The sequence below is a fragment of the Diabrotica virgifera genome, chromosome 8 (genome assembly GCF_917563875.1).
Source record: "Diabrotica virgifera virgifera chromosome 8, PGI_DIABVI_V3a".
NCBI classification, from domain to species: Eukaryota; Metazoa; Arthropoda; class Insecta; order Coleoptera; family Chrysomelidae; genus Diabrotica; species Diabrotica virgifera.
In genome coordinates this window covers 58,220,950-58,245,870 of record NC_065450.1, presented here as the reverse complement: position 1 = coordinate 58,245,870, position 24,921 = coordinate 58,220,950, and the positions used below count along the sequence as shown (strand labels likewise).

At 33.5% G+C, this 24,921-nt stretch overlaps 1 protein-coding gene across 2 annotated transcripts in view; it reads left to right on the top strand.

Moving 5' to 3' along the window:
- Window positions 1-212: 212 nt before the first annotated feature.
- LOC126889491 (dehydrogenase/reductase SDR family member 4-like) overlaps window positions 213-24,921 on the top strand; it is a 32,977-nt gene continuing 8,268 nt past the window's right edge. Inside the window, exons 1-2 of one of the 2 annotated variants that reach the window (XM_050657826.1) lie at window positions 213-265; window positions 13,721-13,984. In XM_050657826.1, the coding sequence (XP_050513783.1) occupies window positions 13,732-13,984 (253 nt within the window). In that variant the 5' untranslated portion in view covers window positions 213-265; window positions 13,721-13,731. Of the gene's footprint in view, window positions 266-10,609; window positions 10,787-13,720; window positions 13,985-24,921 lie in introns of those variants that run through there. The other variant, XM_050657825.1, reaches the window with a different exon arrangement.

Genomic DNA, 24,921 nt, shown 5'->3' with positions numbered 1-24,921 from the left:
TTTGTAAACGAAAAACCAGCACCATGTATGCTTATTTTATTTTTATATTAAACTCTACTAAATATGATCTACCCTTACAGTATCATTATTTGTTTTTGTTATTAGTGTATTTATTTAATTATTTTAGACGATAAAAATCTTAGCCATTAAATGAAAAATACTACTTGATACAGGTATAAATATCAAATTTTCTAATTTTGTTATAAATTACAGTTTAATTAGTAATTTGTTACTTCTACAAACTTTGCAAATCTATTGAAACATTGTAAGTATAACCTTTTTTTTTAATTTATTTTTCGCTGTATCCACAAGGGTTATTAGTGAAATTAGATCAAATTTTCTATAGTCCATTTGCGCACGGTTTTTTCCATCAATTTTAAAGAACCGCTTGGATTGACATGAAATTAGGCATACCTATACATAGCTAACATGTCAAAGAAAAAAGGTATAGTGTGCCGATGTGTGCCTTCTCCCTGGGGTGAGTACTACTCCTTCTCGGGGGTAAAAAATATACGTTTATAATAAATCCGGAATTGAATAAATTGATTAATTCTAAGCAATTTTTGTTTTATAGAGTTTTTTCACTCAATCAACACTTTTCGAGTTATTTGTCAGTGAATATGTTCATTTTTCAACAAAAAGAAAAACACGTTTTTAGACTATTTTTCGCAAATAACTCAAAAAGTAAGTATTTAAAAAAATATTCTTAGAAAAAATATAGTTTATAAAAAAGCAAAACAAACGGTGTATATGTTATAGTCAAAGCCCGAATTTCAGGCACTCCTATGTTTGACTAGGCAATCCTCAGGTCTGACTGACGGTCTTAGTCAAAGCCCGAAATAAATTACAGTTTCGGCCTTTGACTAGTCAAACCTAGGAGAGACGAAGTTGGTCAGGCAAAGGTCGAAATTTAATTTTATGAAATCGGGGTTTGACTAGTCAAATCCCGATCAGCTATTAAAATGTTGTAATTTGTTAGATTAGGTTTAATAAAACGTTATTTTTTAATTATTGTAATGTTTATTATTTTTATATTGTCGTAATTAAAATAAACAAGCTGAAAATGCGAGCATTATCATAACGAAAACTTTGTTTATTTACGTATTTAAATTCATAATATGGAAAATTTCTATTATGAAAAGTTGTTTAGTATTAAATGCTGTTTTAATATGCAATTATATCCTAATTTAAATATTGTGAACTATAAAGATACTCTACTCTCGAACGAAATTCATATTTTTTGACATACCTCGAATAAAATTGATAAAATTTGATATATGATGATTGCTTCTTAGATTTTAGACCATGCAGATCTTTTTATGAAGAATAACTTTTCTTCGTAAAATTAATAATAAAAGAGTTATGAATGAAAATGATATTGGTATAATTTGAGAAAAATTTTCTAATATTTTTTTTTATCTTTAGAAGGATGTACAAGTAATATTGCATATTAGAACATAGTTTTTAACTCCAAACAACTTTTTATAATAACACTTTTCAATATTGTGAAAATTAAAGATACTTTAATATTGATCGAACTTCATATTTTTTGACATATCTCGTATAATATAGATTTGATATCTAATAAAAATAAATAAATACAAAATAAACAGTTTTCCTTGAGAATAGTGAACTGTAATTTAACATTACATTAACATAAATAAATAAAATTTGTTTATCTGACATTTCAATTTTATGTTGATTTAGTTGCGTCAAACGAAAACAAAGTAGAGTGTTGACGTTTCTATGTCGGAAGAAAATGACAATTTAAAGGAGGCTTGTAACGTCACAATGACGACTTTGAGGTCGGAGATCTCGAAGATGGTTAGACATAGCGAAATGCCGTTTTTAGATTTGGATTCAGAAGACAAAACTACATAGGGATCCATGGCTAGGTGGCCTCTAGATATTTCAGGAGCGGCAATGCAATAACACACACACTTTTGCGAATTTATAAACGAAAAGTTTTTGTTGAAAATTAGTGTTTATTCTCACATGTTGAGGCATTATGGCATTTAAAGTTGCACAATACGTTTGACCTTTTACACCTACATGGTTTTGAAGAGCATTTCTTATTGCAGTGGTATTTTATAAATCCTTGTCCTCCAAATTTAGAATATTTTGTACTAATTTCTCTTAGAGACAGCTTAACGTCTGGAATATCTTCGAAATTAGGAAAATTCTCTTTCTTCTTCTTCAGGTGCCATATTCGCTACGGAGGTTGGCAATCATCGTAGCTATTTTAATTTTTGAGGCAGTAGCTCTAAATAGTTGTTTTGAGCTGCATCCAAACCATTCTTTCAGGTTTTTCAACCATGAAATTCGTCTTCTTCCGATGCTTCTTCTGCCATCTATCTTTCCCTGCATTATGAGTCGTAGGATGCCATACTTCTCGCTCCGCATCACATGTCCGAGACACTGTAGCTTCTTTTCTTTAATTGTAAGTTCAACTTCCTTTTCTTTACCTATTCTTCTCAGTACTTCATTGTTTGTAACTCTATCTACCCAGGAAACCCTCATAATTCTTCTATAGTTCCAGATTTCAAAGGCGTTAAGTCGTCTCATTGTCTCTACATTTAACGTCCATGATTCCACTCCATAGTTTAGAACACTGTAGACGTAACATTTTGTTAGGCGTACTTTAAGAGCTAATGTTAAATCTTTGCTACATAGGACCTTTTTAATTCTCTTTGCCTTCTCTTATTTGATTTCTTGAAGAAAGTGTATTTATTGTTCCGTATTTCGTACCAGCTCTATATAAACCGTCAAAATTATTGTTTTATCTCGTATGATACCCAAAATATATCGAGCATCTCCTTCGAACGCGTTCGAGCATGCGTTGTGCACAGACGGAAAAGATTAAAATAAATAAAGGAAATGCCATTGAAGGTATTCATGCCCAGCCTCATACAATAAAACAATTAAGTGAAAAAAAAATTTCCTCCAGTTTCGATCGGAAAAACTGTAACAATACCTATCCCCAGCTTTGATAGAGCCAAAGGAGATGCTTGAAATATTTTGGATATCATACAAGATAAAACAATTGACGGTTTATATATAGTTGGTACGAAATATGGAACAATAAACACACTTTTTTTCAAGAAATCAAATAGGAGAATGCAAAGAGAAATTTCCTAATTTCGAAGATGTTCCAGACGTTAAGCTATCTCTGTCTCTAAGAGAAATTAGTAAAAAAGCTTCTAAATTTCGAGGACAAGGATTTTTAAAATACTACTGCAATAAGAAATGCTCTTCCAAATTACGTAAGTGTAAAAGGTCTAACGTATTGTGCAACTCTAAATTCCATAATGCCTCAACATGTGAGAATAAACACTAGTTTTTTTTAATTACAACAATATAAAAATAATAAACATTAATATTAAAAAATAACGTTTTATTAAACCTAATCTAACAAATTGCGACATTTTATTAGCTGATCTGGGTTTGACTAGTCAAACCCCGATTTCATAAAATTTAATTTCGACCTTTGTCTGACCAACTTAGTCTCTCCTAGGTTTTACTAGTCAAAGGCCGAAACTGTAATTTATTTCGAGCTTTGACTAAGACCATCAGTCACACCTGAGGATTGCCTAGTCAAACCTAGGAGTGCCTAAAATTCGGGCTTTGACTATAACTTATATATTATGAAGTCTCTAGACCCAGTCTTGCGAAGGATAAACAAGCAAAGAGAGCTTTTGTTTATAATAAAAGAATGATAAACACAATATTTTGGTCGCATCGTAAGAAATCAAAAGTATGAACTGCTCCAACTTAGAACATAGAACTATTCAGGGCGGCTGCAAATAAGATTAAATGGGCAAATGTAATGGCCAACGTCCTTAAAGATAAGGTAACGTAAGAAGAAGTAGACCCAGTAGAAGCAGAGTTATAGCTAATGAAAAATAGGTTCATATTCGTCAAATTTAAAATCGAATATTTCAAGGTGAAATAACCAAAAAATGAATCACTTGTCGGGGAAAAGTAATCATAACATTTTTAAAGTGTTTGGCACAAGCTTTATTTATGTTTCTTTTGGTTTCTAGCATCAAAAATAAGTAAGCTACGCTCAAAATAAAGTTGATACATTTTTTTGGAAAAAAATTGTAAAAATCACCCCTCATTAGGGGGGATTTACCCCCCGAGAAGGAGAGAAACTGACCCCCAGGGCAAGAGCGCATATCGGCACAATATCATTGTTTAAAATTCGGAGGTTTTGCAATATTTTACCGTAAGTGAATGGACTACTAATTTTGTTGTAAATTGCGATCTAGCCGTTTTATGGTGGCTCCTGACTTCTGAGCCACCCTGGATACTTAGGGGTTGGTTACCCCCTACCATAAGGGTTGATGAAATAACTCTTTTCACAGTAGATGCATTTATTTCTATAAGTCAGAGTACTAACGGTAAAGAGCTGGTGGTACGTTAGTTCTCAGTAGCTGTGATGTTTTCCTTTTGGGATCTCAAATATGAATTATATTACTGTTCGCGATGGAATTAGAACTAAACATCGATATTCTCTTGTTATTTTTTTGATATATAATGAAAGTAAGATTATTTTGATTAAAAGCGCTGAGTCTACTAATATATAAAAATAATGAATACTATTGTTATTTTAAACCGACCTTGGTCAAACCTAAACTGTTACACTGATATGTGCTAATTTAGGTCGATCGTATTTACTATAAACAAACGTAGTTTTGTTTTGCTAAAGATATTTTTAATTATTAAAAGGATTTGTTTTAAAAAGAAGATTACTAAGAGATGCCGTGTATCCCAACACATCTTCCTTTCCTTCCGAAAATTTTCTGACTACGGGAAAGGAAGAAAATTTTTCTTTTATTAGTACCACCACCTGCTTACTGCGTTTTAATAAATACAATATATACATTTTTTATTTCCTATAAATAATAATTAAATACAAAAAAAATAAAAATATTCGTTATTGACATTGTTCCCGTTTCACTTGTCACTCACTGTGTTCTCGGATTGTAAGCATATAATCTATTCTTATGTATTTCCCTGATTTTATTGTTTTCCAATCTGATCTTACAATTAACATTATTTACCTCTGTTATTGTGAAGGGGCCTACATAAAGACTATCAAACTTACCATTCTCTTCCCTTTTTACCAGGACTAGGTCTCCTATTTTAAAGTGTTGTGATGTTGTTTTGGGCTTATTTTCTTCTTGCCGCTCTTTTTTGTCCTCCTTGCTTTCATTGCTGCTAGTGAGTTGACCTATCGTGTCTATGTATTCTGTGTCCTCTGGTTTCGAAGAAGTGTCCGATATCACGTCTTCTTTGACATGTGTTCTATTCGGTTTGTTAATTTGACATTTATGACATTTTTTAACGTATTTTCTTACGTCTTTTTCTAAATTTTTCCATCTAAATCTTGCTTTTAGCTTCTTTATGAGTCTATTTTCCCTAAAGTGTCCTCCGAACATCGGATGATTATGATATTCTTCTATTAACCTGTGTTTTTCTTTGTCATCTTCTATTGTTTCTGGTACTTCACATATGTATATTTCTACATTCTTCAATATTTCGTTCCCTTGTTTAATAAATTGCTCAATTGTGCACACTTTAAAAATAATATCGTTTACGTATATTTTTACTTTACGTACTGCATTCTCTACCGCCAGCTTATCAAGCTGTGCCAACATTTGGTTTAAATCGAAATGATTGAATCCTGTGGCTATGCTCTTGCTGCACTTTATTTTGTTTTTGACCCTAATGCTCAGCCTTGGTGAGATTAGTTCTGCTCCAAAAGACAAAATTGGTAGTCTATGCGCCTCTAAATTATTTAGTACCTTTCTTACTGTCTGTTTGTGGGCTTCTGGCTGTAGTGCGAGTTCACTTTCTGCCTTCGTTTGCCTTGCTTCCTTCTTCTTTTCTCTTGCTTGAGCTCGTGCTATAGCTAATATATGGGTATTGTCTATGTATAGGTTCTTTAGTTGATGTAATGTTATTCTTGAAAGACTATCTGCATAGTTATTTTTCCCTGTTATGTATTCTATTTCGAAATCGTATTCCTCTAAATCTAATCTGATTCCTGTAAGTTTCGAAGTTGGTTCTTTCATTGCAAATAAATGTGTTAGTGGTTTATGATCCGTTTTTACTAAAAATGTTGGTGCTCCATATAAATAACATTTGAAATGATTAATTCCCCAATGAATCGCTAGTAATTCCTTAACGATTATAGGTTTATTACATTCTCCTTTATTAAAACTTCTTGATGCGTATGTTATTGGTAGGTCTATTCCGTTATAATCTTGACTTAAAATTGCTGAACCACTCTCGTTGGATGCGTCTGTTGTTAGTATGAATTGTTTATTGAAATCTGGATATTTTAGGATCGGTTGCTTCATCAGAGATGATTTAAACTTATTGAATGCTTTTTCACATTCTTCTGACCAAAAAAATTCTACTCCTTTTCTTGATAATCTGTTGAGTGGTCTGCATATTTCAGCAAAATTTTGAATAAAACGTCTATAATAGTTACAAAATGCTACGAATCTTTTTGTTTCTTCCGCTGTCTTAGGTGTCGGGTATTGTTCAATCGTTGCATATTTCGCTTTGTCTGGTGATACTCCTTCCTGAGAAAGATCATGTCCTAAATATGTTACTTATCTTCTAAAAAATTTACATTTTCCTGGGTTAAGTTTCAAATTGAATTTTCGACATGTCTCGAATATCTTTTTCAGGTTGTCTAGGTGATGTTTTTCGGATATTCCTATTACTACTATATCGTCCATGTAAAGAAATGCTTTGTCCGGTGTTAATCCCGAAAATGCTATTGACATCATCCTTGAAAAGCTATTTGGGCTTACATTTAATCCAAAAGGTAATCTGGTAAATTGAAATGCTCCATTTTCTGTGCTAAACGATGTGTATTTTCTCGATGATTTTTCTAATGGTATCTGGTGAAAACCTGACATTAAGTCTATAACTGAAAACCATTTTGCTCTTCCTAGTTGATCTACTATCGAGTCTATCCTTGGTAAAGGAAATTTGTCTGTGACTATTTTCTTGTTCAGTTGTCTAAAATCTATGCCTAATCTCCATGCTTTATTTCCATCTATCGCCTTTTTCGGTACCAGCACTACTGGGCTGTTGTATTCTGATGTAGACGGTTCTATTATTCCTTGATCTCTCAGTTTTTGTACTTGTCGGTTTAATTCCTCTGTTTGTGCATGAGGTGTCCTATAGTTTTTAATGTATACCGGAGTTTGGTCTTTAACTCTCAGTTTCTGCTCGTAGAAGTTGTTACATGTTAACATGTCATGCCTTAGGGCGAATATATCTGAATAATCTTCGCATAAAGATACTAACTTATCGCGTATGTATTCTGGAATGTCTAACTTCAATGATTCCCGTAATTCCTTTTTCCTATCCTTGCTGTCGTTGATCAGTCTATATATGTTGAATAATTTAATGTCTAATGTTTTGATTGCGTTTGTCTCTACTTTTACTGTTTCGTAGGTTGTGTTCAAAATTTTGATGTACGGATTATTACTTGAAATAATTGCTCTCGCTATGAATATTCCTGGATGTATTTCTTGTTGTTCCACTATCCTGTCGTTCTTCAGCGTTTGAAAAATTTTTACGACTCTGTAAATTTCACATCTAGGCGGTATTATTATCGTGTCATTATCTATTTTATCCAAAATGTTTGTACTAATGTAACAATCGTTGTCCTCTTTAATGTGCATTTTAAGGTTAGCGTAGTCTAGTATGCATTGAAAATTTGAAATAAAGTCTCCCCCAATGATTCCGTCGGTTGGAATAGGAAAGCCAGGTTCCACTAATTGAAAGATATGCTCAAATCGAGATCCTTTTACTTCTAGCGTTGTTTCAACTTCTCCCATTGTTTGTAATTCTCCTTTAGTTACTCATTTTATTTTCGCTTTTGTGTTTGGTTCCACATGTTCATTCATAAAATCTTGTGAACATTTCAGTATTGAACTATCAGCTCCTGTGTCTATGATAAAGGTATTTGTGTTTTCTAGGATTCCTGTTTTCATTCGTACAAAATTCGTTAGGTTTAAATCGAAGTTGTAAATATTATATTCCACTTCTGACTGTGTACTTTCCTTGTTTCGTTCATTCAAAACCCCAACTGCTGGTTTTCTGGTTCCTCTTGGCTGTCTTCTAACTCAAGTAGCCTTACGTTTCTGTTTCGTCCTCCTCTCTGGTTCCCTCTCTACGTTTGGTTGTTGAATTGTCTGTATCCTCTGTTGGAATAATTCCGTTGGTTTCCTGTTTCTTCTCCTTCGTTCCGTTGTCCGAAGTTATTTCTTCTTACTCTGTCGTATTTGTTGTGGTATCCTCTTCGGTATTGCTGTTGTCCTCTCCTATTTTCATAATTCGTCCTATAATTGAACACTCTTCCCTGTGTGTTCTCCTCTGTCGTATCAATCGATAAAAATTTAGATACTACTTCCTGCGGTGTTGTGAAATTACCTGCCTCCAGTATTAACTTAGCTCTATCCGTATTAACGTTTCGTTTCATAGTTGCTACAACTGTTTCCGTTGTGTATTTTTTCGCTAGCTCCAGTGGCATTCCTTCCGCTATGTATGCTAACTTCAACTGCTCCGCTAATTCCTCTACTTCGGATGCGTACACTGTTGCATCTTTGTTTCCTTGCCTTTTCTTCGCTAACTTGTCTATTATCGTTTTCGGATTGTCGCCTCTTAATTCCTTCTTCAATGCCGCTGCTATAAGTGGGATCGTATCCTCTGTGGTTATCAGGTTTCTAGCCTTATTAGTCAATCTTGTTTTTATTAATGTTATCGCTGTTTCTTCATGTCCTTCTGCTATTTTTCCAAGTAACTCTAATGCGTCTAAAAATGGTTGTAATTTCCCTGCGCTTCCATCAAACTCGTTGGGCAAAAATTCGTTGATTGTCAGAGCCATGTTTAATATTTTTATCTCTTGTTTTATGTCGCTTTTTCCCTCTTTTATTTCCTCGTCAATTTTTTCCTCTATCTCCTCGTCACTTTTTTCCTCTTCTACTTCTTCGTCGCTTTGTTCTTCCTTTATTTCCTTGTCGATTGGTTGGTGTATTGAACTTGGAACTACTGTCCTTAAGTTTACAGCTTGAAATGAGCGTATAACTTTGTCTCTTATTTTTCCGAAATATTTGTTGCACGCTTCTCTTTGTTTGTCCGATAGCGCTTCCCAATTTTTCTTCGTTAATTGTGTGAATTTGTTATATAATTTAATTAGCTGTGTCGTTACTTCTTCTTGTATATCCTTAGATTTAGGTACTTTCTTCTTCAAGACCCTTCTACTTTGTCTTGTTACTTCTTGCGTAATCTCCTCAGCTATTTTGATGAAGTCTTCCCAAGTAACTTTGTTGCTACTCATTTATTCATAATTTTCTTATTCCTGTACCCGTAACGAACGCATAAATTTGACAGTCTTACGAGGTATAGTAAATATATATATATATATATATATATATATATATATATATATATATATATATATATATATATATATATATATATATATATATATATATATGTAAAATAATATGTCAAAAATAGTAAAAAATATAGTAGATTGCCATAAAAATCAGTACATCACTCAATATAAATCACCATTAAAAAGCAGTAGACCAATAAAAATGTAATAAAAATCAGTAGTCAAATAATAAATGGATAAAAAGTCAGTAAAGATAAAAATATATGTTGGTAAATATATAAAAATCATATAAAAATCAATATCAAATAAAAATGTATCATAACGTCCTATAAATAACCATAATATTTGTAAAAAAAAAATCTTTATAATACCAACAAGGTAATTAAAATAAACTAGGTATATAAAAATAGGTAAAACTTAGATTATGTATCTTAAATTACGATTATATTACGTTATTTTATGGTTATACGAATCAGGAGTAATATCATAAAATACTTAATTATTATACGAATCAGGAAATACCATAAAAATAGCTAATATGGACTTACCACTTTTACACGGTCTGTGTTCGTATCACGCAAAAAGTCCTCGCTGCACGTTCCATAGCATTGTCCACACGAAGTTCCATCTCCATACCATGTTCCATTTTCCATACCATTATCATCTCCGTCTCGGGCCTGATATCTCCATCCTTTTTATGTGGGCACCCCGCTGCTATCTAGGGTGGTCGAGGTGCAAGAACATTGACGTGTTTTCCCATTTCTCGTTCTAGACTGCTAGTTCTGAGTTCTTCCCTGGTCTTGGATCGCCATATGGTGGCTCCTGACTTCTGAGCCACCCTGGATACTTAGGGGTTGGTTACCCCCTACCGTAAGGGTTGATGAAATAACTCTTTTCACAGTAGATGCATTTATTTCTATAAGTCAGAGTACTAACGGTAAACAGCTGGTGGTACGTTAGTTCTCAGTAGCTGTGATGTTTTCCCTTTGGGATCTCAAATATGAATTAAATTACTGTTCGCGATGGAATTAGAACTAAACATCGATATTCTCTTGTTATTGTTTTGATATATAATGAAAGTAAGATTATTTTGATTAAAAGCGCTGAGTCTACCAATATATAAAATTAATGAATACTATTGTTATTTTAAACCGACCTTGGTCAAACCTAAACTGTTACACTGATATGTGCTAATTTAGGTCGATCGTATTTACTATAAACAAACGTAGTTTTGTTTTGCTAAAAATATTTTTAATTATTAAAAGAATTTGTTTTAATAAGAAGATTAATAAGAGATGCCGTGTATCCCAACACAGTTTGTTACTTTTATAAATTTTGGAATTTTATTTAAACATTGTAAGTAGAAACATTTTATTTTATTTGTTAGTTGTTCGCTGTAGCCACAGGGATTAAAAGTGACAAAAATATAACACAAGTAATGTTACAATAACTGATATAAACCAATGTCTTTTAAATAACCTATTGTATTTTCAACATTCATGTTTTCTCCTAAGGTTTTTATGTTTATGTTTTATCAACATTCATGTTTTCTCCTAAGGCATTCATGTTTTTTTTTCGTGTAGGTTCTTTTAGTTTACAGTTTACAGTCTTTTAGTTTACATTGGCGACAATATTTGCAATATTTGAGGTTTTGCAATATTTTACCATAAGTGAATGGACTACTAATTTTGTTGTAAATTAAACTCTAATTAGCCATTTGTTACTTCTATAAATTTTGGAATTTTACTTAAACATTGTAAGTAGAAACATTTTTTTTTTGTTGTTCGCTGTATTTGTAAAATATGATACAAGTAATGTTACAATAACTAATATAAACCAATGTTTTTTAAATAACCTATTGTATTTTCAACATTCATGTTTTCTCATAAGGCATTCATGTTTTTTATCGTGTAGTTTCTTATAGTTTACAGTGAGTTAATATAAATATGTTTCACGGAAAGAGCTGTTTGGTAATTTTCGCAAATTGGTGACACAGTTTGAGTAAATAGGTGTTTATAAGTTAAGTTATTGTGTACTACTAGCTGAAATCGTGTTATGTGTGGTTTGTTCAATGTTTTTTGAGGCCACGGTTGCACTAATTCTTTAAATTTCTTTTAGTTTATTTTGCGATACACTCCGCATGTTTTGCCACGCACTCAATTTCATTTCAGAATTCAAATCATATTCAGAAACTTTGTTATTGTGAATGGGATTGTAACTCTACTTTAAGTTCCATTGAAGTAGAGAAGTGAATGTTGTAATTATTCTTCTGTAACCTCCAAGAATGACGTTACTGCAAAAAAACCAAAAAAAAACAAATTTCCCAGGAGAGCAAAAAACGATTTTTAAATATTTAAAATAGGGATTAAATAAGGAGTAATCGTCCAGGAGCATCGGTATAACGCTTATTCTTACAATGATGGCTTTTATTTTTATCGCTATTGGTTAGAATGTCATTATCTTAATTTACTCCCCCCATTTTCAACCCTTTTACAGTTGCGTCATTCTTCATCTAAAATTTTTTAAATATTTAAAATAGTTATTAAATAAAGTGTAACACTCTGGAGCATTGGTATTGCCTTTATTCTTACAATGATGGCTTTTAGTTTCATTCCTATTGGTTCGAACTTCATTATCTTAATTTAATCCCCCCATTTTCAACCCTATCTACAGTTGCGTCTTTCTTGATTGTTCTGTACAAAAAAATTATTTTGAAATATTTAGTATAGCGTTTATTCTTACAGCGATCCCTATTGGTCCGAATCTCATCATCTTAATATAGTCACCCCATTTTCAATCCTATTTACAGTTGCCTCATTATTCATCTGAAACAAGATCTAAAATGGTGCGTATTTCAATAACGACGCAACTACTCTGTAGTGGCTCAGTACATAGTTACACTAATGTCGCTTTTGTACCATCTTTACACAGTATTTTAGAAGTTAATTACGCAATAAACAGGAATTGACAAAATTTGCAGTTAAGTCATTCTTATTCCGGACCGGCGCCGGCGATATGTAGGTACACTCTATGATTATAGCTTAGAATCTTGAAAGCGGTTTGGGTGTTAGCAGATATAAGTAGGGGGAGGTTCGGTTCAAGATCAGGATCAGGATCAGAGACTTCCGCTTCCGCCGGAAGCGGATCCTGATCCTGATGTTGAACCAAACCTCCCCCCACTTATATATAAGACTTCCGGTTTAATCCCGACTCTCCTAACGGAAGTCGACTTCCGCCGGAAGTCCCTGATCTTGAACCGAACTTCCCCCCACTTATATAAAAGACTTCCGGTTTAATCCCGACTCTCCTAAATAGGATTAAAGATTAATCCCGACTCTGGAAGTCTAAAAATAAATAAACCGTTAGATAAGTGAGAGCGACTGCCACATTATGTGTTATTCAATTTTAGATCATTACAGGTATTTAACTGTTGAGCTAAAAGTGGTGGGGGTTTGCCAGTTGTAGACTTCTAACCTGATCTATAAAACTTGACAAAGTATTGAATACAACTAAATATTGCTGAAAGAATCTCTTATTTATAATAATGTTTACCATGATAAGATATCTTGTCATTTCTTGTTATTGATAAGCTTTTCGATCTTAACATTTTTTTCATATCTTATACTACCGAGCTATTTTTAGACTTCCTCGTATTTTATATCTGATAGCTTATCTCCGTTTTTCTTATCTACTAATTTATTTTTAGATTTCCGGCTTATCTAACGGTTTTTCTTAGCTACTAATTTATTTTTAGACTTTCACCTTATCAACAATTATTTCTTATCTGATAGCTTATCTAACGGTTTTTCTTATCTAACGGTTTATTTATTTTTAGACTTCCAGAGTCGGGATTAATCTTTAATCCTATTTAGGAGAGTCGGGAGTAAACCGGAAGTCTTTTATATAAGTGGGTGGAAGTTCGGTTCAAGATCAGGGACTTCCGGCGGAAGTCGACTTCCGTTAGGAGAGTCGGGATTAAACCGGAAGTCTTATATAAAAGTGGGGGGAGGTTTGGTTCAAGATCAGGATCAGGATCAGAGACTTCCGCTTGCGGCGGAAGCGGAAATCTCTGATCCTGATCCTGATCTTGAACCGAACCTCCCCCTACTTATATCTGCTGGTGTTTATGGCACTCTCTGAATGAATTGAGATATAAGACGTCTCTAGTTTTCATTTCACAACAAAATTATTATTTACCTACACATACTCTTAAATTTGGATTCATAGAGAACCCATAATCGTGACGTTTTCTCAAGATGAATTATTCTAAGAATATCAAAAATATTTTAGGCTTTAGCAAAATGGTACCTAAAAATCGCCTAGTAGATAGAATTGCTCTTGTAACAGGATCAACAAATGGCATAGGCTTAGCTATAGCAGAACGATTAGCACAAGAGGGAGCAAAAGTTATTGTATCTAGCAGGAAAGAGGAAAACGTTAAAGACACCGTCAAAAAACTTAACGACAAGGGTTTATTAGTGACAGGTGTCACCTGCCATGTTGGAGATGCAGAGCAAAGAAAATTACTGGTAAAAGAAGCAGAAAGACTTGGTGGTAAGTTAAAAGACAATCTTTAAACAAAATTTTGAAGCACTTAATTAAATTTACAGCTACGGCTATTGAATAGTTTCATTCATTCATTAAGCATTACAATTCCTAGTGATTATAGCTAACGCTATGGCGTTTAAAATCCTATTCTTGGGTGAGGTGGATTACTCCTCTGTCATTTTATAGCTTGCTGTGTGTCTTTGCTTCTGTCATGAATCCTTTCCATTTCTTTTTGTCCTTGCACTGAACTTTCCAGTCTTTCACGTTCATTGCTCTTATGTCGTTTTCTACGTTCTCTAGCCATGTTCTTCTGGGCCTTCCCCTACACCTGGGCTATAGTGGTGTCCAGTTAGTTATCCTTCTCACAGAGGCGTCTCTAGCGCATGTAGCGCCCGTGTGCAGTCGATGCCCTTGCGCCCTTTGGTAGACGCGCAGTTAAAATGGAATAGTCGAATAGGTATCTACCTAGAATGTACTAGTACATAGAGTATTAGAGTAGAGGGTATTAGGTACGCTTATAATGTAAACAAAAATCAACATGCAAATAGTGTAATATTAAATTGTGTCGGGAGCCAATAGGTATTCACGGCCTGAGAATATCATCATCAACCCGTACGCGTCCACTGCTGGACATAGGTCTTCCTCAGCTCTTTCCATCTTTCTCTGTTTTGTGCGGCTTGCATCCAGTTGCCGACAATATGCTTCAGATCGTCAGCCCATCTGGTTGGTGGTTGTCCTCTGCTCCGTAGTGCTTCTTCTCGTGGCCTCCACTCGACAATACGTTTTGTCCATCGGTTGTCTGACAACCTGGCGACGTGTTCTGCCCAATTCCACTTGAGCGACGCGATTCTTTCGACGGCGTCCGCTGTTTTTGTTCTACGACGTATTTCTTCGTTTGGGATTCGGTCCCTCAGGGAGACACCCAACATCTGGCACTCCATATCCCTAGGTCGCGTCATATTATAATGCACGTCGCGTTTTCGGCACGTAGCGTTTGCAGACCGGCAATCGGACTGCCCATTCACATTATCATACATAGAACGTTTACGTTGGTTTCAGTTTGGTGCGGTGCAGATGTGTTTATTGTCACAACACATGTTTACATGACAAATTGCCTCGAAAACTACTTTTTAAATTAGACCGGGCAGTATCGTCGCCCCGGCTAGCGAAATTATTCCGATTCGATATTTTTAAACAAACTTACTCAAAAAGAAGTCCTTATAACATATCCACAGGGTGCCGGGCGGTACCGTGGTCGAAAAATTGTTTAAACATTTTTTTTAAACAAATTCACAAAAATATTTTTTTCATTTCGAGCAATATTTTTTTAGGTAAACTGGGTCATTCTGGGCAAAAAAGGTCTCTTGTCATTTTTCTCTAAAATTTATTGTTGTCGAGTTACATGCGATTAAAAATTTGAAAAATGCGAAAAGGCCATTTTCAAGGCTTAATAACTCGATTAAAAGTATTATTATGAATTTCAATAAGTGACCAAATCAAGTTTCAAACCCCTTCTTCAAGGTCCCAAAGAGATTTTTGTCATTATTTTACTACAAAGCTGTTATTTTTAGGTATTAACAATTAGCGCTATAGTCCAACTGTATCGTCGCCCCCGTTAGCGAAACTATTTCGATTAGATTTTTTTGCACAAACTTACTCAAAAAGAGTCCTTATAACAAACACATCCACAGGGTGCCGGGCGGTGCCCTTGTCAAAAAATTGTTTTAACAATAATTGTTATTAAACATATTCACAAAAATAATTTTTTCATTACGAACGATTTTTTTTTAGATAATTTGGGTTATTCTTAGCAAAAAACGTATCTTGCAAAAATGCGGAAATGGCCATATAACTCGAAAACAATCAATTTTAGAGAAAAATCACGAGACCTTTTTTGCCCAGAATAACTCAAATTATTATTAATTTGGGTTTAATTAAATTATTAATAAAAAATTATTTTTGTGAATTTGTTTAACAAAAATTGACAATTTTTAGACCACGGCACCGCCCGGAACCCTGTTGATGTGTTATAAGGACCTCTTTTTGAGTAAGTTTGTGCAAAAAAATCTAATTTCGCTAACGAGGGCGACGATACAGTTGGACTATAGCGGTAATTGTTAATAGTTAAAAATAACAGCTTTGTAATAAAATAATGACAAAAATCTGTTCAGGACCTTGAAGAAGTTGTTTGAAACTTGATTTGATCACTTATTGAAATTCATAATAATAATTTTTAATCGAGTTATTAAGCCTTGAAATTAGCCATTTTCGCAATTTTAGAGAAAAATGACAAGAAACCTTTTTTGCTCAGAATTACCCAAATTATCTAAAAAAAATATTGCTCGAATGAAAAAATATTTTTGTGAATTTGTTTAAAAAAGATTGTTTAAACAATTTTTCGACCACGGCACCGTCTGGCACCCTGTGGATATGTTATAAGAACCTCTCTTTGAGTAAATTTGTGCAAAAAATCGAATAGGAATAATTTCGCTAGCGAGGGCGACGATACTGACCGGTCTAAATACTTTGTATCAAATTCAAAGGAATACCTAAATAAACAACGAGGGGAAAACGACCCGTAGCTGTCAACATCCGAAAAATATTGTTTTCGAATGAACCGAACGCAGACGTAACGTGTCTTATACGCTACGTTACGTGTCTTATACGCACAATATGAATGGTTCAATTTAAAAACCATTAAATTATATTTTTCGCAAACGAAACGCTACGTGCCGAAAACGCGACGTGCATTATAATATGACGCGACCTTTATGCGCATCTTGTTCACTACCTTTTTTGTGAGTGTTAATGTTTCCGCTCCATAAGTGAGTACAGGCAATACACACTGGTCAAAAATTTTCCTTTTCAGGCATATGGGTAAGTCCGATTTAAATACATAGCTCAGTTTACCAAACGCTGCCCAGGCTAATCCTATGTGACGTGGGAGCTCGCAAGTCTGGTTATCTCTTCCCAACCGAATTTCATGTCCCAGAACAACCTACCCAACCTACCCTACTTTTTCTGGCCTCAGAACAACCTACCCAAATCTGTTAAAAATATTTAATTAAAAATGAACTTTTTTATCTATGAGGTAAGGTTGAAAATTGGTTGAGGAAATTTGACAGGCTTGAGTACACGAATAAATAGTATCTACTTTTAGGAAGGAATTGGTTAGATGAATAAAAAATAACAACTTTGTGATTATTCAAAAAAATAATAATTTATTAACGAAATATTACAGGACGCACACAGGCACATACGTACTACAACATATATTAGAGAGATATCGAAAGCCAAAGTTAAAAGTTTCTTTATTACAGGATCTTTTAATAAAGGACAAATACAGGATATGTCTAATGAGAGTTATCGGAAACACAGTTTTAAGGAATCTCTTATTTTGACAAATAAATATTTGTGTAAATATAAAAATAACCTATAAAATTCTATTTGTTGATAAAAACATAAATATAAGTGAAGTTAGACGCCTTTATTTTCTTGTTTCTTCACATAATTTGACAAATTTGTCACATTTTTGACACGTTACGTCAAAATAAAGGATCCTCCATTAAAAGATTTTTGTCCTCTATTTTTCCTTAAATACGAGCGGCCTGTATTTTATTACAGGACGAAAATAAAGGACGTGATACTGCGCTTGCGTATATGTCAAAATAAAGGATCTTTTATTAAAGGACAATGCTAAATAGGGTTTCGATATCTTTTTATATAAAAAAGATACTTTTCGTGCTTTTGCATTAGCAAAGTCTTGAATAATATCACTTACTTCAATTTTTATTTCATATTCAATACTTACCCAAGTAGCAATTTTTCGACACATTGGTTGTCAGTACAAACAAATGCACTGTATATAACGTTGCCCGAGAGCATTTTCAGTTGTTTCGGCCAACGTCCCCTATCCCGACTGACATTACGATGTTACAACTTTAAGTAATACCTTTAGTTATACGGGCAACTAATTTATTACCATTGTGACAACTGCATATCACAGTTCAGTTTTTTCAACAATCGCAACGACTTAAAAACGTTATAATGCTAAACTAATTTACGCCCTGGCCGATTTGGGTTTTCTGGCCGACTCTGAAGTTGTCTGTCACGACCCTAGGTGTTGTTCTAGGTGTGTGACACCTTTGCGGCAACTTCAGAAGGAGAAAAAGAATTTACTTTATAACCTTATTTTTTTCTTATTATTATATGTTTTATTTTTCTGGAAATTTTCGATTTATTTAACAACCTGTTTGTTTGTTTTTTTAATAGCTGGTTTCCATTCCATTGTCCACTGTTTTATCAGTAGATTTGATAACCTTAATCTTTCAATCTTTATATCAGCTTTGTTAGACGGGGTTGCCAGGTCAGTTTTTACTCTTTCAGTAGTTTTGCTTTCACAAAATCAGTAGATTCTTTTTAGGCCATGTAAATACAGTATACTTATACAGTAAACTGCATATCCGTCTTAACTGTCCCAAGAGGAATTCCAAAAAATTGGAAACCTAATTATTCCAAAACAACAACTGGTAATTACCATTTTTTAGCTAAAATCTACTAAATCAAAAACTAAAATATACTTAAGGATTTTTGGGATATATTTGGGATTTTTGATAATAAAAACAACAGCTAACTTAAGGGGATAGGCGCAAAATGCCGCCCGTTAAAATGTTCAGTGTATTTTAAATGTTTTCATTTTTTGCGAATCCTGAGAAAACTAATAAGTATTTTGAAAAATTTAAACGCAGAAAGAAAGATTAAGTTATTCCGAGGACCGAAAGTCCCTGAAAACTTCTATAATGTTTATTTTAATAAGTTACAGGGGTGAAAAAAGACAAAATGTAGTGTCATTTTAATTCCAAATATCTCATTCAAAAGAAACGTTTTGGTTTTTCTAAATAATGCAGTCTTTCATTCTGCGTTTAAATTTTTCAAAAATACTTATTATAGTTTCCTCGTGATTCGAAAAAAATGAATAGGTACATTTAACAACTAGAATATTTTCTCATCCACTAATTTTAACAGCTGCATGTCTGGATCAAATTCTTCAAACAATTGTTTCACATTTAACATTAGAAACACGTGAACACAATATTCTGTGTTTTGCAAAGTTACATATGTTTAGATATTTTAGTTTTCCATCGTTAGCTTCTAATAGGCTCACCCAATGCCAGAACTCTTCAATAACACCTGAAATACTGCTTGCACTGTTACTTGAAATCTGCAAGTTTGTTACACAAGAATCCAGTTTCATTTCTCTGTAATATTCATCATCTACGTCCTGAATCTTATTTTCGGTCTTATTTTCGGATTGGGAAATTGTAACCAAATGTGTGAAAATTAATTTAGAAATGGGGTAAATACTATTAAAAACAAATTTTATTTTAGTCATAACAAAATGTTGAAATATACCAAAAATCTACTAAAAAATATTACCTACTAGAATATTTTAAAAAATATCAAAAATCTACCAAAAAAGTAGAAATCTCCTAAATGTGGCAACGCTGTTAAATTTAAATCTCCAATTAATAACTTAATTAAACTTTTGACACTGGTCACATGACCTCTCTGTCACCCAATAAGAGGGTGCGTTCTGAAATGGTTGGGATAGTCAGCGCGGCCGGGTTTGGTTGGCGATTGGAATTCTAAGTTGTCTTATCGGTCTAGGGTTGGTAATAAGGTATTTTTTTAGTAATATTGGTAATATTGTTTAATGCACCATTTTGGTTTTACTTGAGATTTTTGGGATGTAAAGAAAATGAAAACACAGAATATAAAAAATGCAGGCATTTTCTGATACCTTTAAAAGCACCATCAATACATTAAATTTATACAGAACATCTTTAACATAATTTTTGACTTTTATATTAAAATTTGATTTTTTTAAATTTGCATATTTTTTGTCAAAAATGTCGTAAAAAAGTAGCGCGTGTGTTTTTTAAAGGTGAAATATCCATATTTGACGGTAATCTGAGATGCGTTTATAAATTTCAGATCAGGTAATTTTGTATGTCCTTTATGTATTTATATAAATTTAAATACCTAATACGATGTCAAAATAGTTACCTTTTTGGTTTTCGCATTCACCATACAGGTGTTAAAAATATAGGTAAAAACATAACTAGTCTGACTCCTTGAGCAACCATTGCACGCGCAGGTTGTTTTTATAGTCGCTTCAGTTGTCTTATGCAACGCTTACGAAACGATGTTGCTTCATAGGAGGTTGCCTAGGCAACGTCAAGACAACTCAAAAATCGTCCACCAAATTAGTGCAGAATAGGGTCGTCTTCTAGGCAATAACAACGTTGTAACAAAACGTTGCCACGCGGTAGACAACGTCGTCGCGTCGACAAATTGCTACTTGGGTAGGTACTAGTGAAAAATTTGTTAATCTACTTTGCGACAATATTGACCTTAGATAATTTTTTATTATTTTTAATTTAGAAAATGATCTTTCACTGTGCGCTACTGTCGCTGGCAATGTGAGGTAAATTCTAAGAGCAGTGAACAAATTTGGGAACAGTGAAAGTAATATATTTGTATACAAGTAATTTAAAATAAAGCTTATTTAGGACCTTGAATGCTGCATCAATGAAAAACTAGAATCATTCGAGCTGTGGATGTACAGAAGAATTGTGAAAATATCGTGGACAGAACACGTCACAAACAAAGAGGTTCTGAGAAAGATGAATAAAGAAATGTAAATCTTAAATTTTAAAGACAATCAAAACCAGAAAATTGGAAAATCTCTGACATATTACACGTGGAGAGAGATACAACTTGCTCCAACTCATTATGCAGAAAAATATTCAAGAAAGAAGAAGCATAGGAAGACGCAGGATATAGTGGCTGCGCAACCTGAGAGAATGGTACGGATGTACATCAAATGAACTTTTCAGAGCAGCCGCTCTAAAATCCAAATAGCTATGATGATTACCTACCTCCGTCCTGGAGATGGCACTTAAAGAAGAAGAATTTTAAATATCCAAGGGTGTAGTAGAATCATCAATAAAGATTGGTAATAACTCTATTTCATTAAAGAGCTCAAACCTATCTACGCCTAAAGAGTCAACATGACACAATTTATTTTCTAAATTAGAACAATATGCTCTTTTTGTATCTAACTCTAAATCCTTCTAGTGTTTTAATTTTTGTAGGAACAAAAAAGTGTCATTATTTTGCTTTAAACGTTCGAAGCGTTCGTCAAACTTCGTAATTGCTGTCTTCTACTAGGTAATAGTAAAAGTTGACTTTAAAATGTATTTTCGCGTCAGTTACTGATTCATCTTCCGCCTCATAATTAAAAAAATTTCATATTTTATGTTGAAACAAAGTAAAGGACCCGCTCTTTGGTGCTCGGCGCCCCCAACATCCCGGCGCCCGTGTGCACCGCACACCCTGCACAATAGGTAAAGCCGCCTCTGAGTTCTCAACGTGTCTGATTGTGGCCGTCTCTGTATATGCGCTTTAATTTCTAAGCGAAAAGATTTTATGTGTTTGACTATATTTTTTCTCTTTAATTCTTCTTTAATTTCGGCATTTGTTTTCATTCTTATTTCTCCCTGTCTTGTTACATTGTGGCCGAGTATTGTTCTCAATATTTTTCTTTCAAATTTCAGACTGCTATCTTCCCCTTTCCTATTAATCGTCGTTGTTTCCATCCTATATGTAACAACTGGCCTTATTAAGCTCTTATATAGGTTCATCTTTATACTCTTACTTATTTCCATTCATTCCATATGAAGGGTACAGGGGAAGAGCGGCAATAGTCCATTTGGAATTTTCTCGAGCACACTGAACTTTAAGGTTTATTAACTTTTTATAAAATCAAATTTAAAGAAAAATAATCAGTCAAATTTAAAGAATAACAATTATTTTTTTGCCTTTCAGAATTCTTTCGTCTGTTCTCTCTTTTATAGTTTTCCCTACTGTTACTCTCAAACAGCTAAAGGTGGGCACAGTTTCAAATTTATGGTTCTGTGTTATTAGATATTTCTGAGTTGTTGCGTCCTTCCCTATCGTCATGTTTTTTGTTTTGTGCTGGTTTATCTCTAGCGATATTCTTCGTCTTCGCTATGATGACTAAATCCTCTGCACTTGTTACTAGTTGAAATTGATCTGTAATAATGTTTTTGTTTGCAAAATCCTCCTCCTCCTCCTTATTATTACATCCAATATCAGGAAGATCGTGTACAGATGCAATATTTGTCATAAAGCAAATTACTGAGAAATCACTAGGGAAGAATAGACCAGCATTTCTATGTCTGATTGACTTAAAGAAAACATTTGACAAAGTAAGACTCAAAGATCTAATCCATCTTCTATCTAATATGTATAATGTCCCTCTAGATATCATAAAAACTATTGCGAACATCTACCAAAACAACGAAATGGAAGTCAGAAGAGATGGACAACTTACAGAACCTATAGATATAGGTAGTGGAATAAGGCAGATGATTCATTGAGTCCTATGCTTTTCAATTTAATCATGGATGAAATCATCAAAAACGTCAACAAAGGACGAGGATATAGAATGGGAAACAAAAAAGTAAAAATACTCTGCTACACAGATGATGCAATATTGATAGCCCAAGATGAAGATAGTCTGCAAAGATTAGTCCACAAATTTAACATAAGAGCAAAAGAATTCAATATGACAATTTCATCTCAGAAAACCAAAACAATAGTAATCAGTAAAGAACCAATCAGATGCAAAATAGAAATTGATGGTATCAGTATTGAACAAGTAATGGAAGTAAAATACATTGCAATTACATTGTCAAGTTACGGAGACATAGACAAAGAAGTGAGAAATCAAGTACAAAAATCAAATAGATTGGCAGGATGCCTTAATAATACTATATGGCGAAACTGACATATTAACACTGAGATGAAGTCAAGAATTTATAAAGCCAGTGTAAGACCAATAATGACATATGCATCAGAAACAAGACCCGATACAGCCACAATACAAAGACTATTGTAAACGGCAGAGATGAGAGTACTGAGAAGAATTACAGGAAATAGACTGAGATATCGAAAGAGGAGCGAAGATATTAGAAGACAATGTAACGTACAGTGTATAAACGAATGGACACTAAATAGAAAAAGAGAATGGAGCAACCACATAACCAGAATGGGGGAGACACGTGTGGTCAAAATAGCACGAGATAAATCACCAGTCGGTAGAAGAAGTATCGGCCGACCGCGCAAAAGATGGAGTGACAACCTTCCATAGAGTTATCAATCCGCCAATGAACAAGCAGAATTGCTTATAAAGAGGAAGAAGCAGAAGAAGAATATTAGATTAAACGGTGTCGATGAGATAGGCTCACCTTGTTTCACGCCTTTGTTTACATTGATCTCCTTAGGAGTTGTTCCGTTGAAACTGATTTTGCTGTGGTGTTCTTTAGGTCCACTGTTAGCATATATTATGTCTTAATTTTTCTTGGATTCCAAAATGCTCTAGCTCCTTCATCATTTTTGTCCGATATATTGTGTCAAAACCGCTTTTGAAATCTATGAATATTAGGTGCATTTCGTTGTTGTATTCTCTCGATTTTTTGAATTATTTGCTCCGCATGGAATTAATTGTCGATCTTCAGATTATTTTCCATAGAGATCTTCAGCGTAGACCATAGGCCTCTCTGAATTCTCAAAATAGTGAAACTTACGTAGTAAACGGAGAGGCAGCGCTGAAAAATCTCTTTGAATTTACTAAAGCTACATTTTTCACAGTTGATTACTGTGAGTGTGTAGAGTTACTGAGAGGGTATCAAAGTTGCTCTCATACGAAGGTAATTAAATCCATTTACTAAGGCTGAATATCAGTACACACATTCTAAATTAAAAATAAATAAAAGTTATTATAGTCGGTCAGCTGTATGACGGAACAGAGCCGGTAGGTCGGCCCCAGTAGTCGATTGAGGAAATGAAGCATTATGGCTAGCAATCAGAAGGGAATTTCACAGAAGGTAGTGAATAGTCCAAGGATCATTTTCTATATCATGCCGCTATCATACGCTAAAACCTTGGGGGTGGTTGCCATCCCATCTCGGGGCTGGGAATTTTTTATTACATTTTAACCATGTAATTCGATGGAAAAAGTGATTCTAAGAAAGAAATGTTTTTACATTTTTTTTGTAAAAATAATATTTTTCGAGTTATTCGCGCTTGAATATAACAGTTTTTCGACGAAAAAATTGGCTTTTTAGAGGGTTTTTTTGAGAATACCTCGAAAAATATGCATTTAATAAAAAAAAACTGTAGATATCAAAACTGTATCTTTTTATAACACAAACCAAATTCTTTTCCAATAATATCTGTAAGACCAATACAAACCGAGATACGGCATGTTAAAAGTTAGCTTTTTTCGTCAAATGCATAATTTGAAATATTCAAAGCCAAATAATGGGAAAAATTTGCATTTTTAGAGGAAAACTTAAATAATTTTTTTTCAAGTATGCAATTAGACCTTTCAAAACTAATAATAAAAAGTTTCTAGCATAAAAATTAAGCGACTTTTAATCAAAAAATGTCGGTACCTGCTTTTCTCTACGAAAAAATCAATGAAAACAACCCCCTAACTACCTTCCTAATGTAAAATTGGTCTTTACCTTTCTGTAGTTCCCTTTATATTTATATTATTAATATATTCAAGGAGTTTGACTTATTTAAAACGACTAATTATGGAAAAATTGGAGTTTAAAGGAAAATCGATTTTTTGCAATTTGATATTTTTCACCTTTTACTTTAAAATATCTCCGAAACTACTGAAGATAGGAAAAAAATTATAAACTACTAAATTGTAACCATTTTAATGACTAAAATTACCGTGTGCACAGATTTTCATTACAGTAAACGGTTAGCCAGATATAGCTGTTTAAAACCATTATTTACCATTTACACCCCCTTATTCGAACCCTTTAGACCCGCCCCAATTA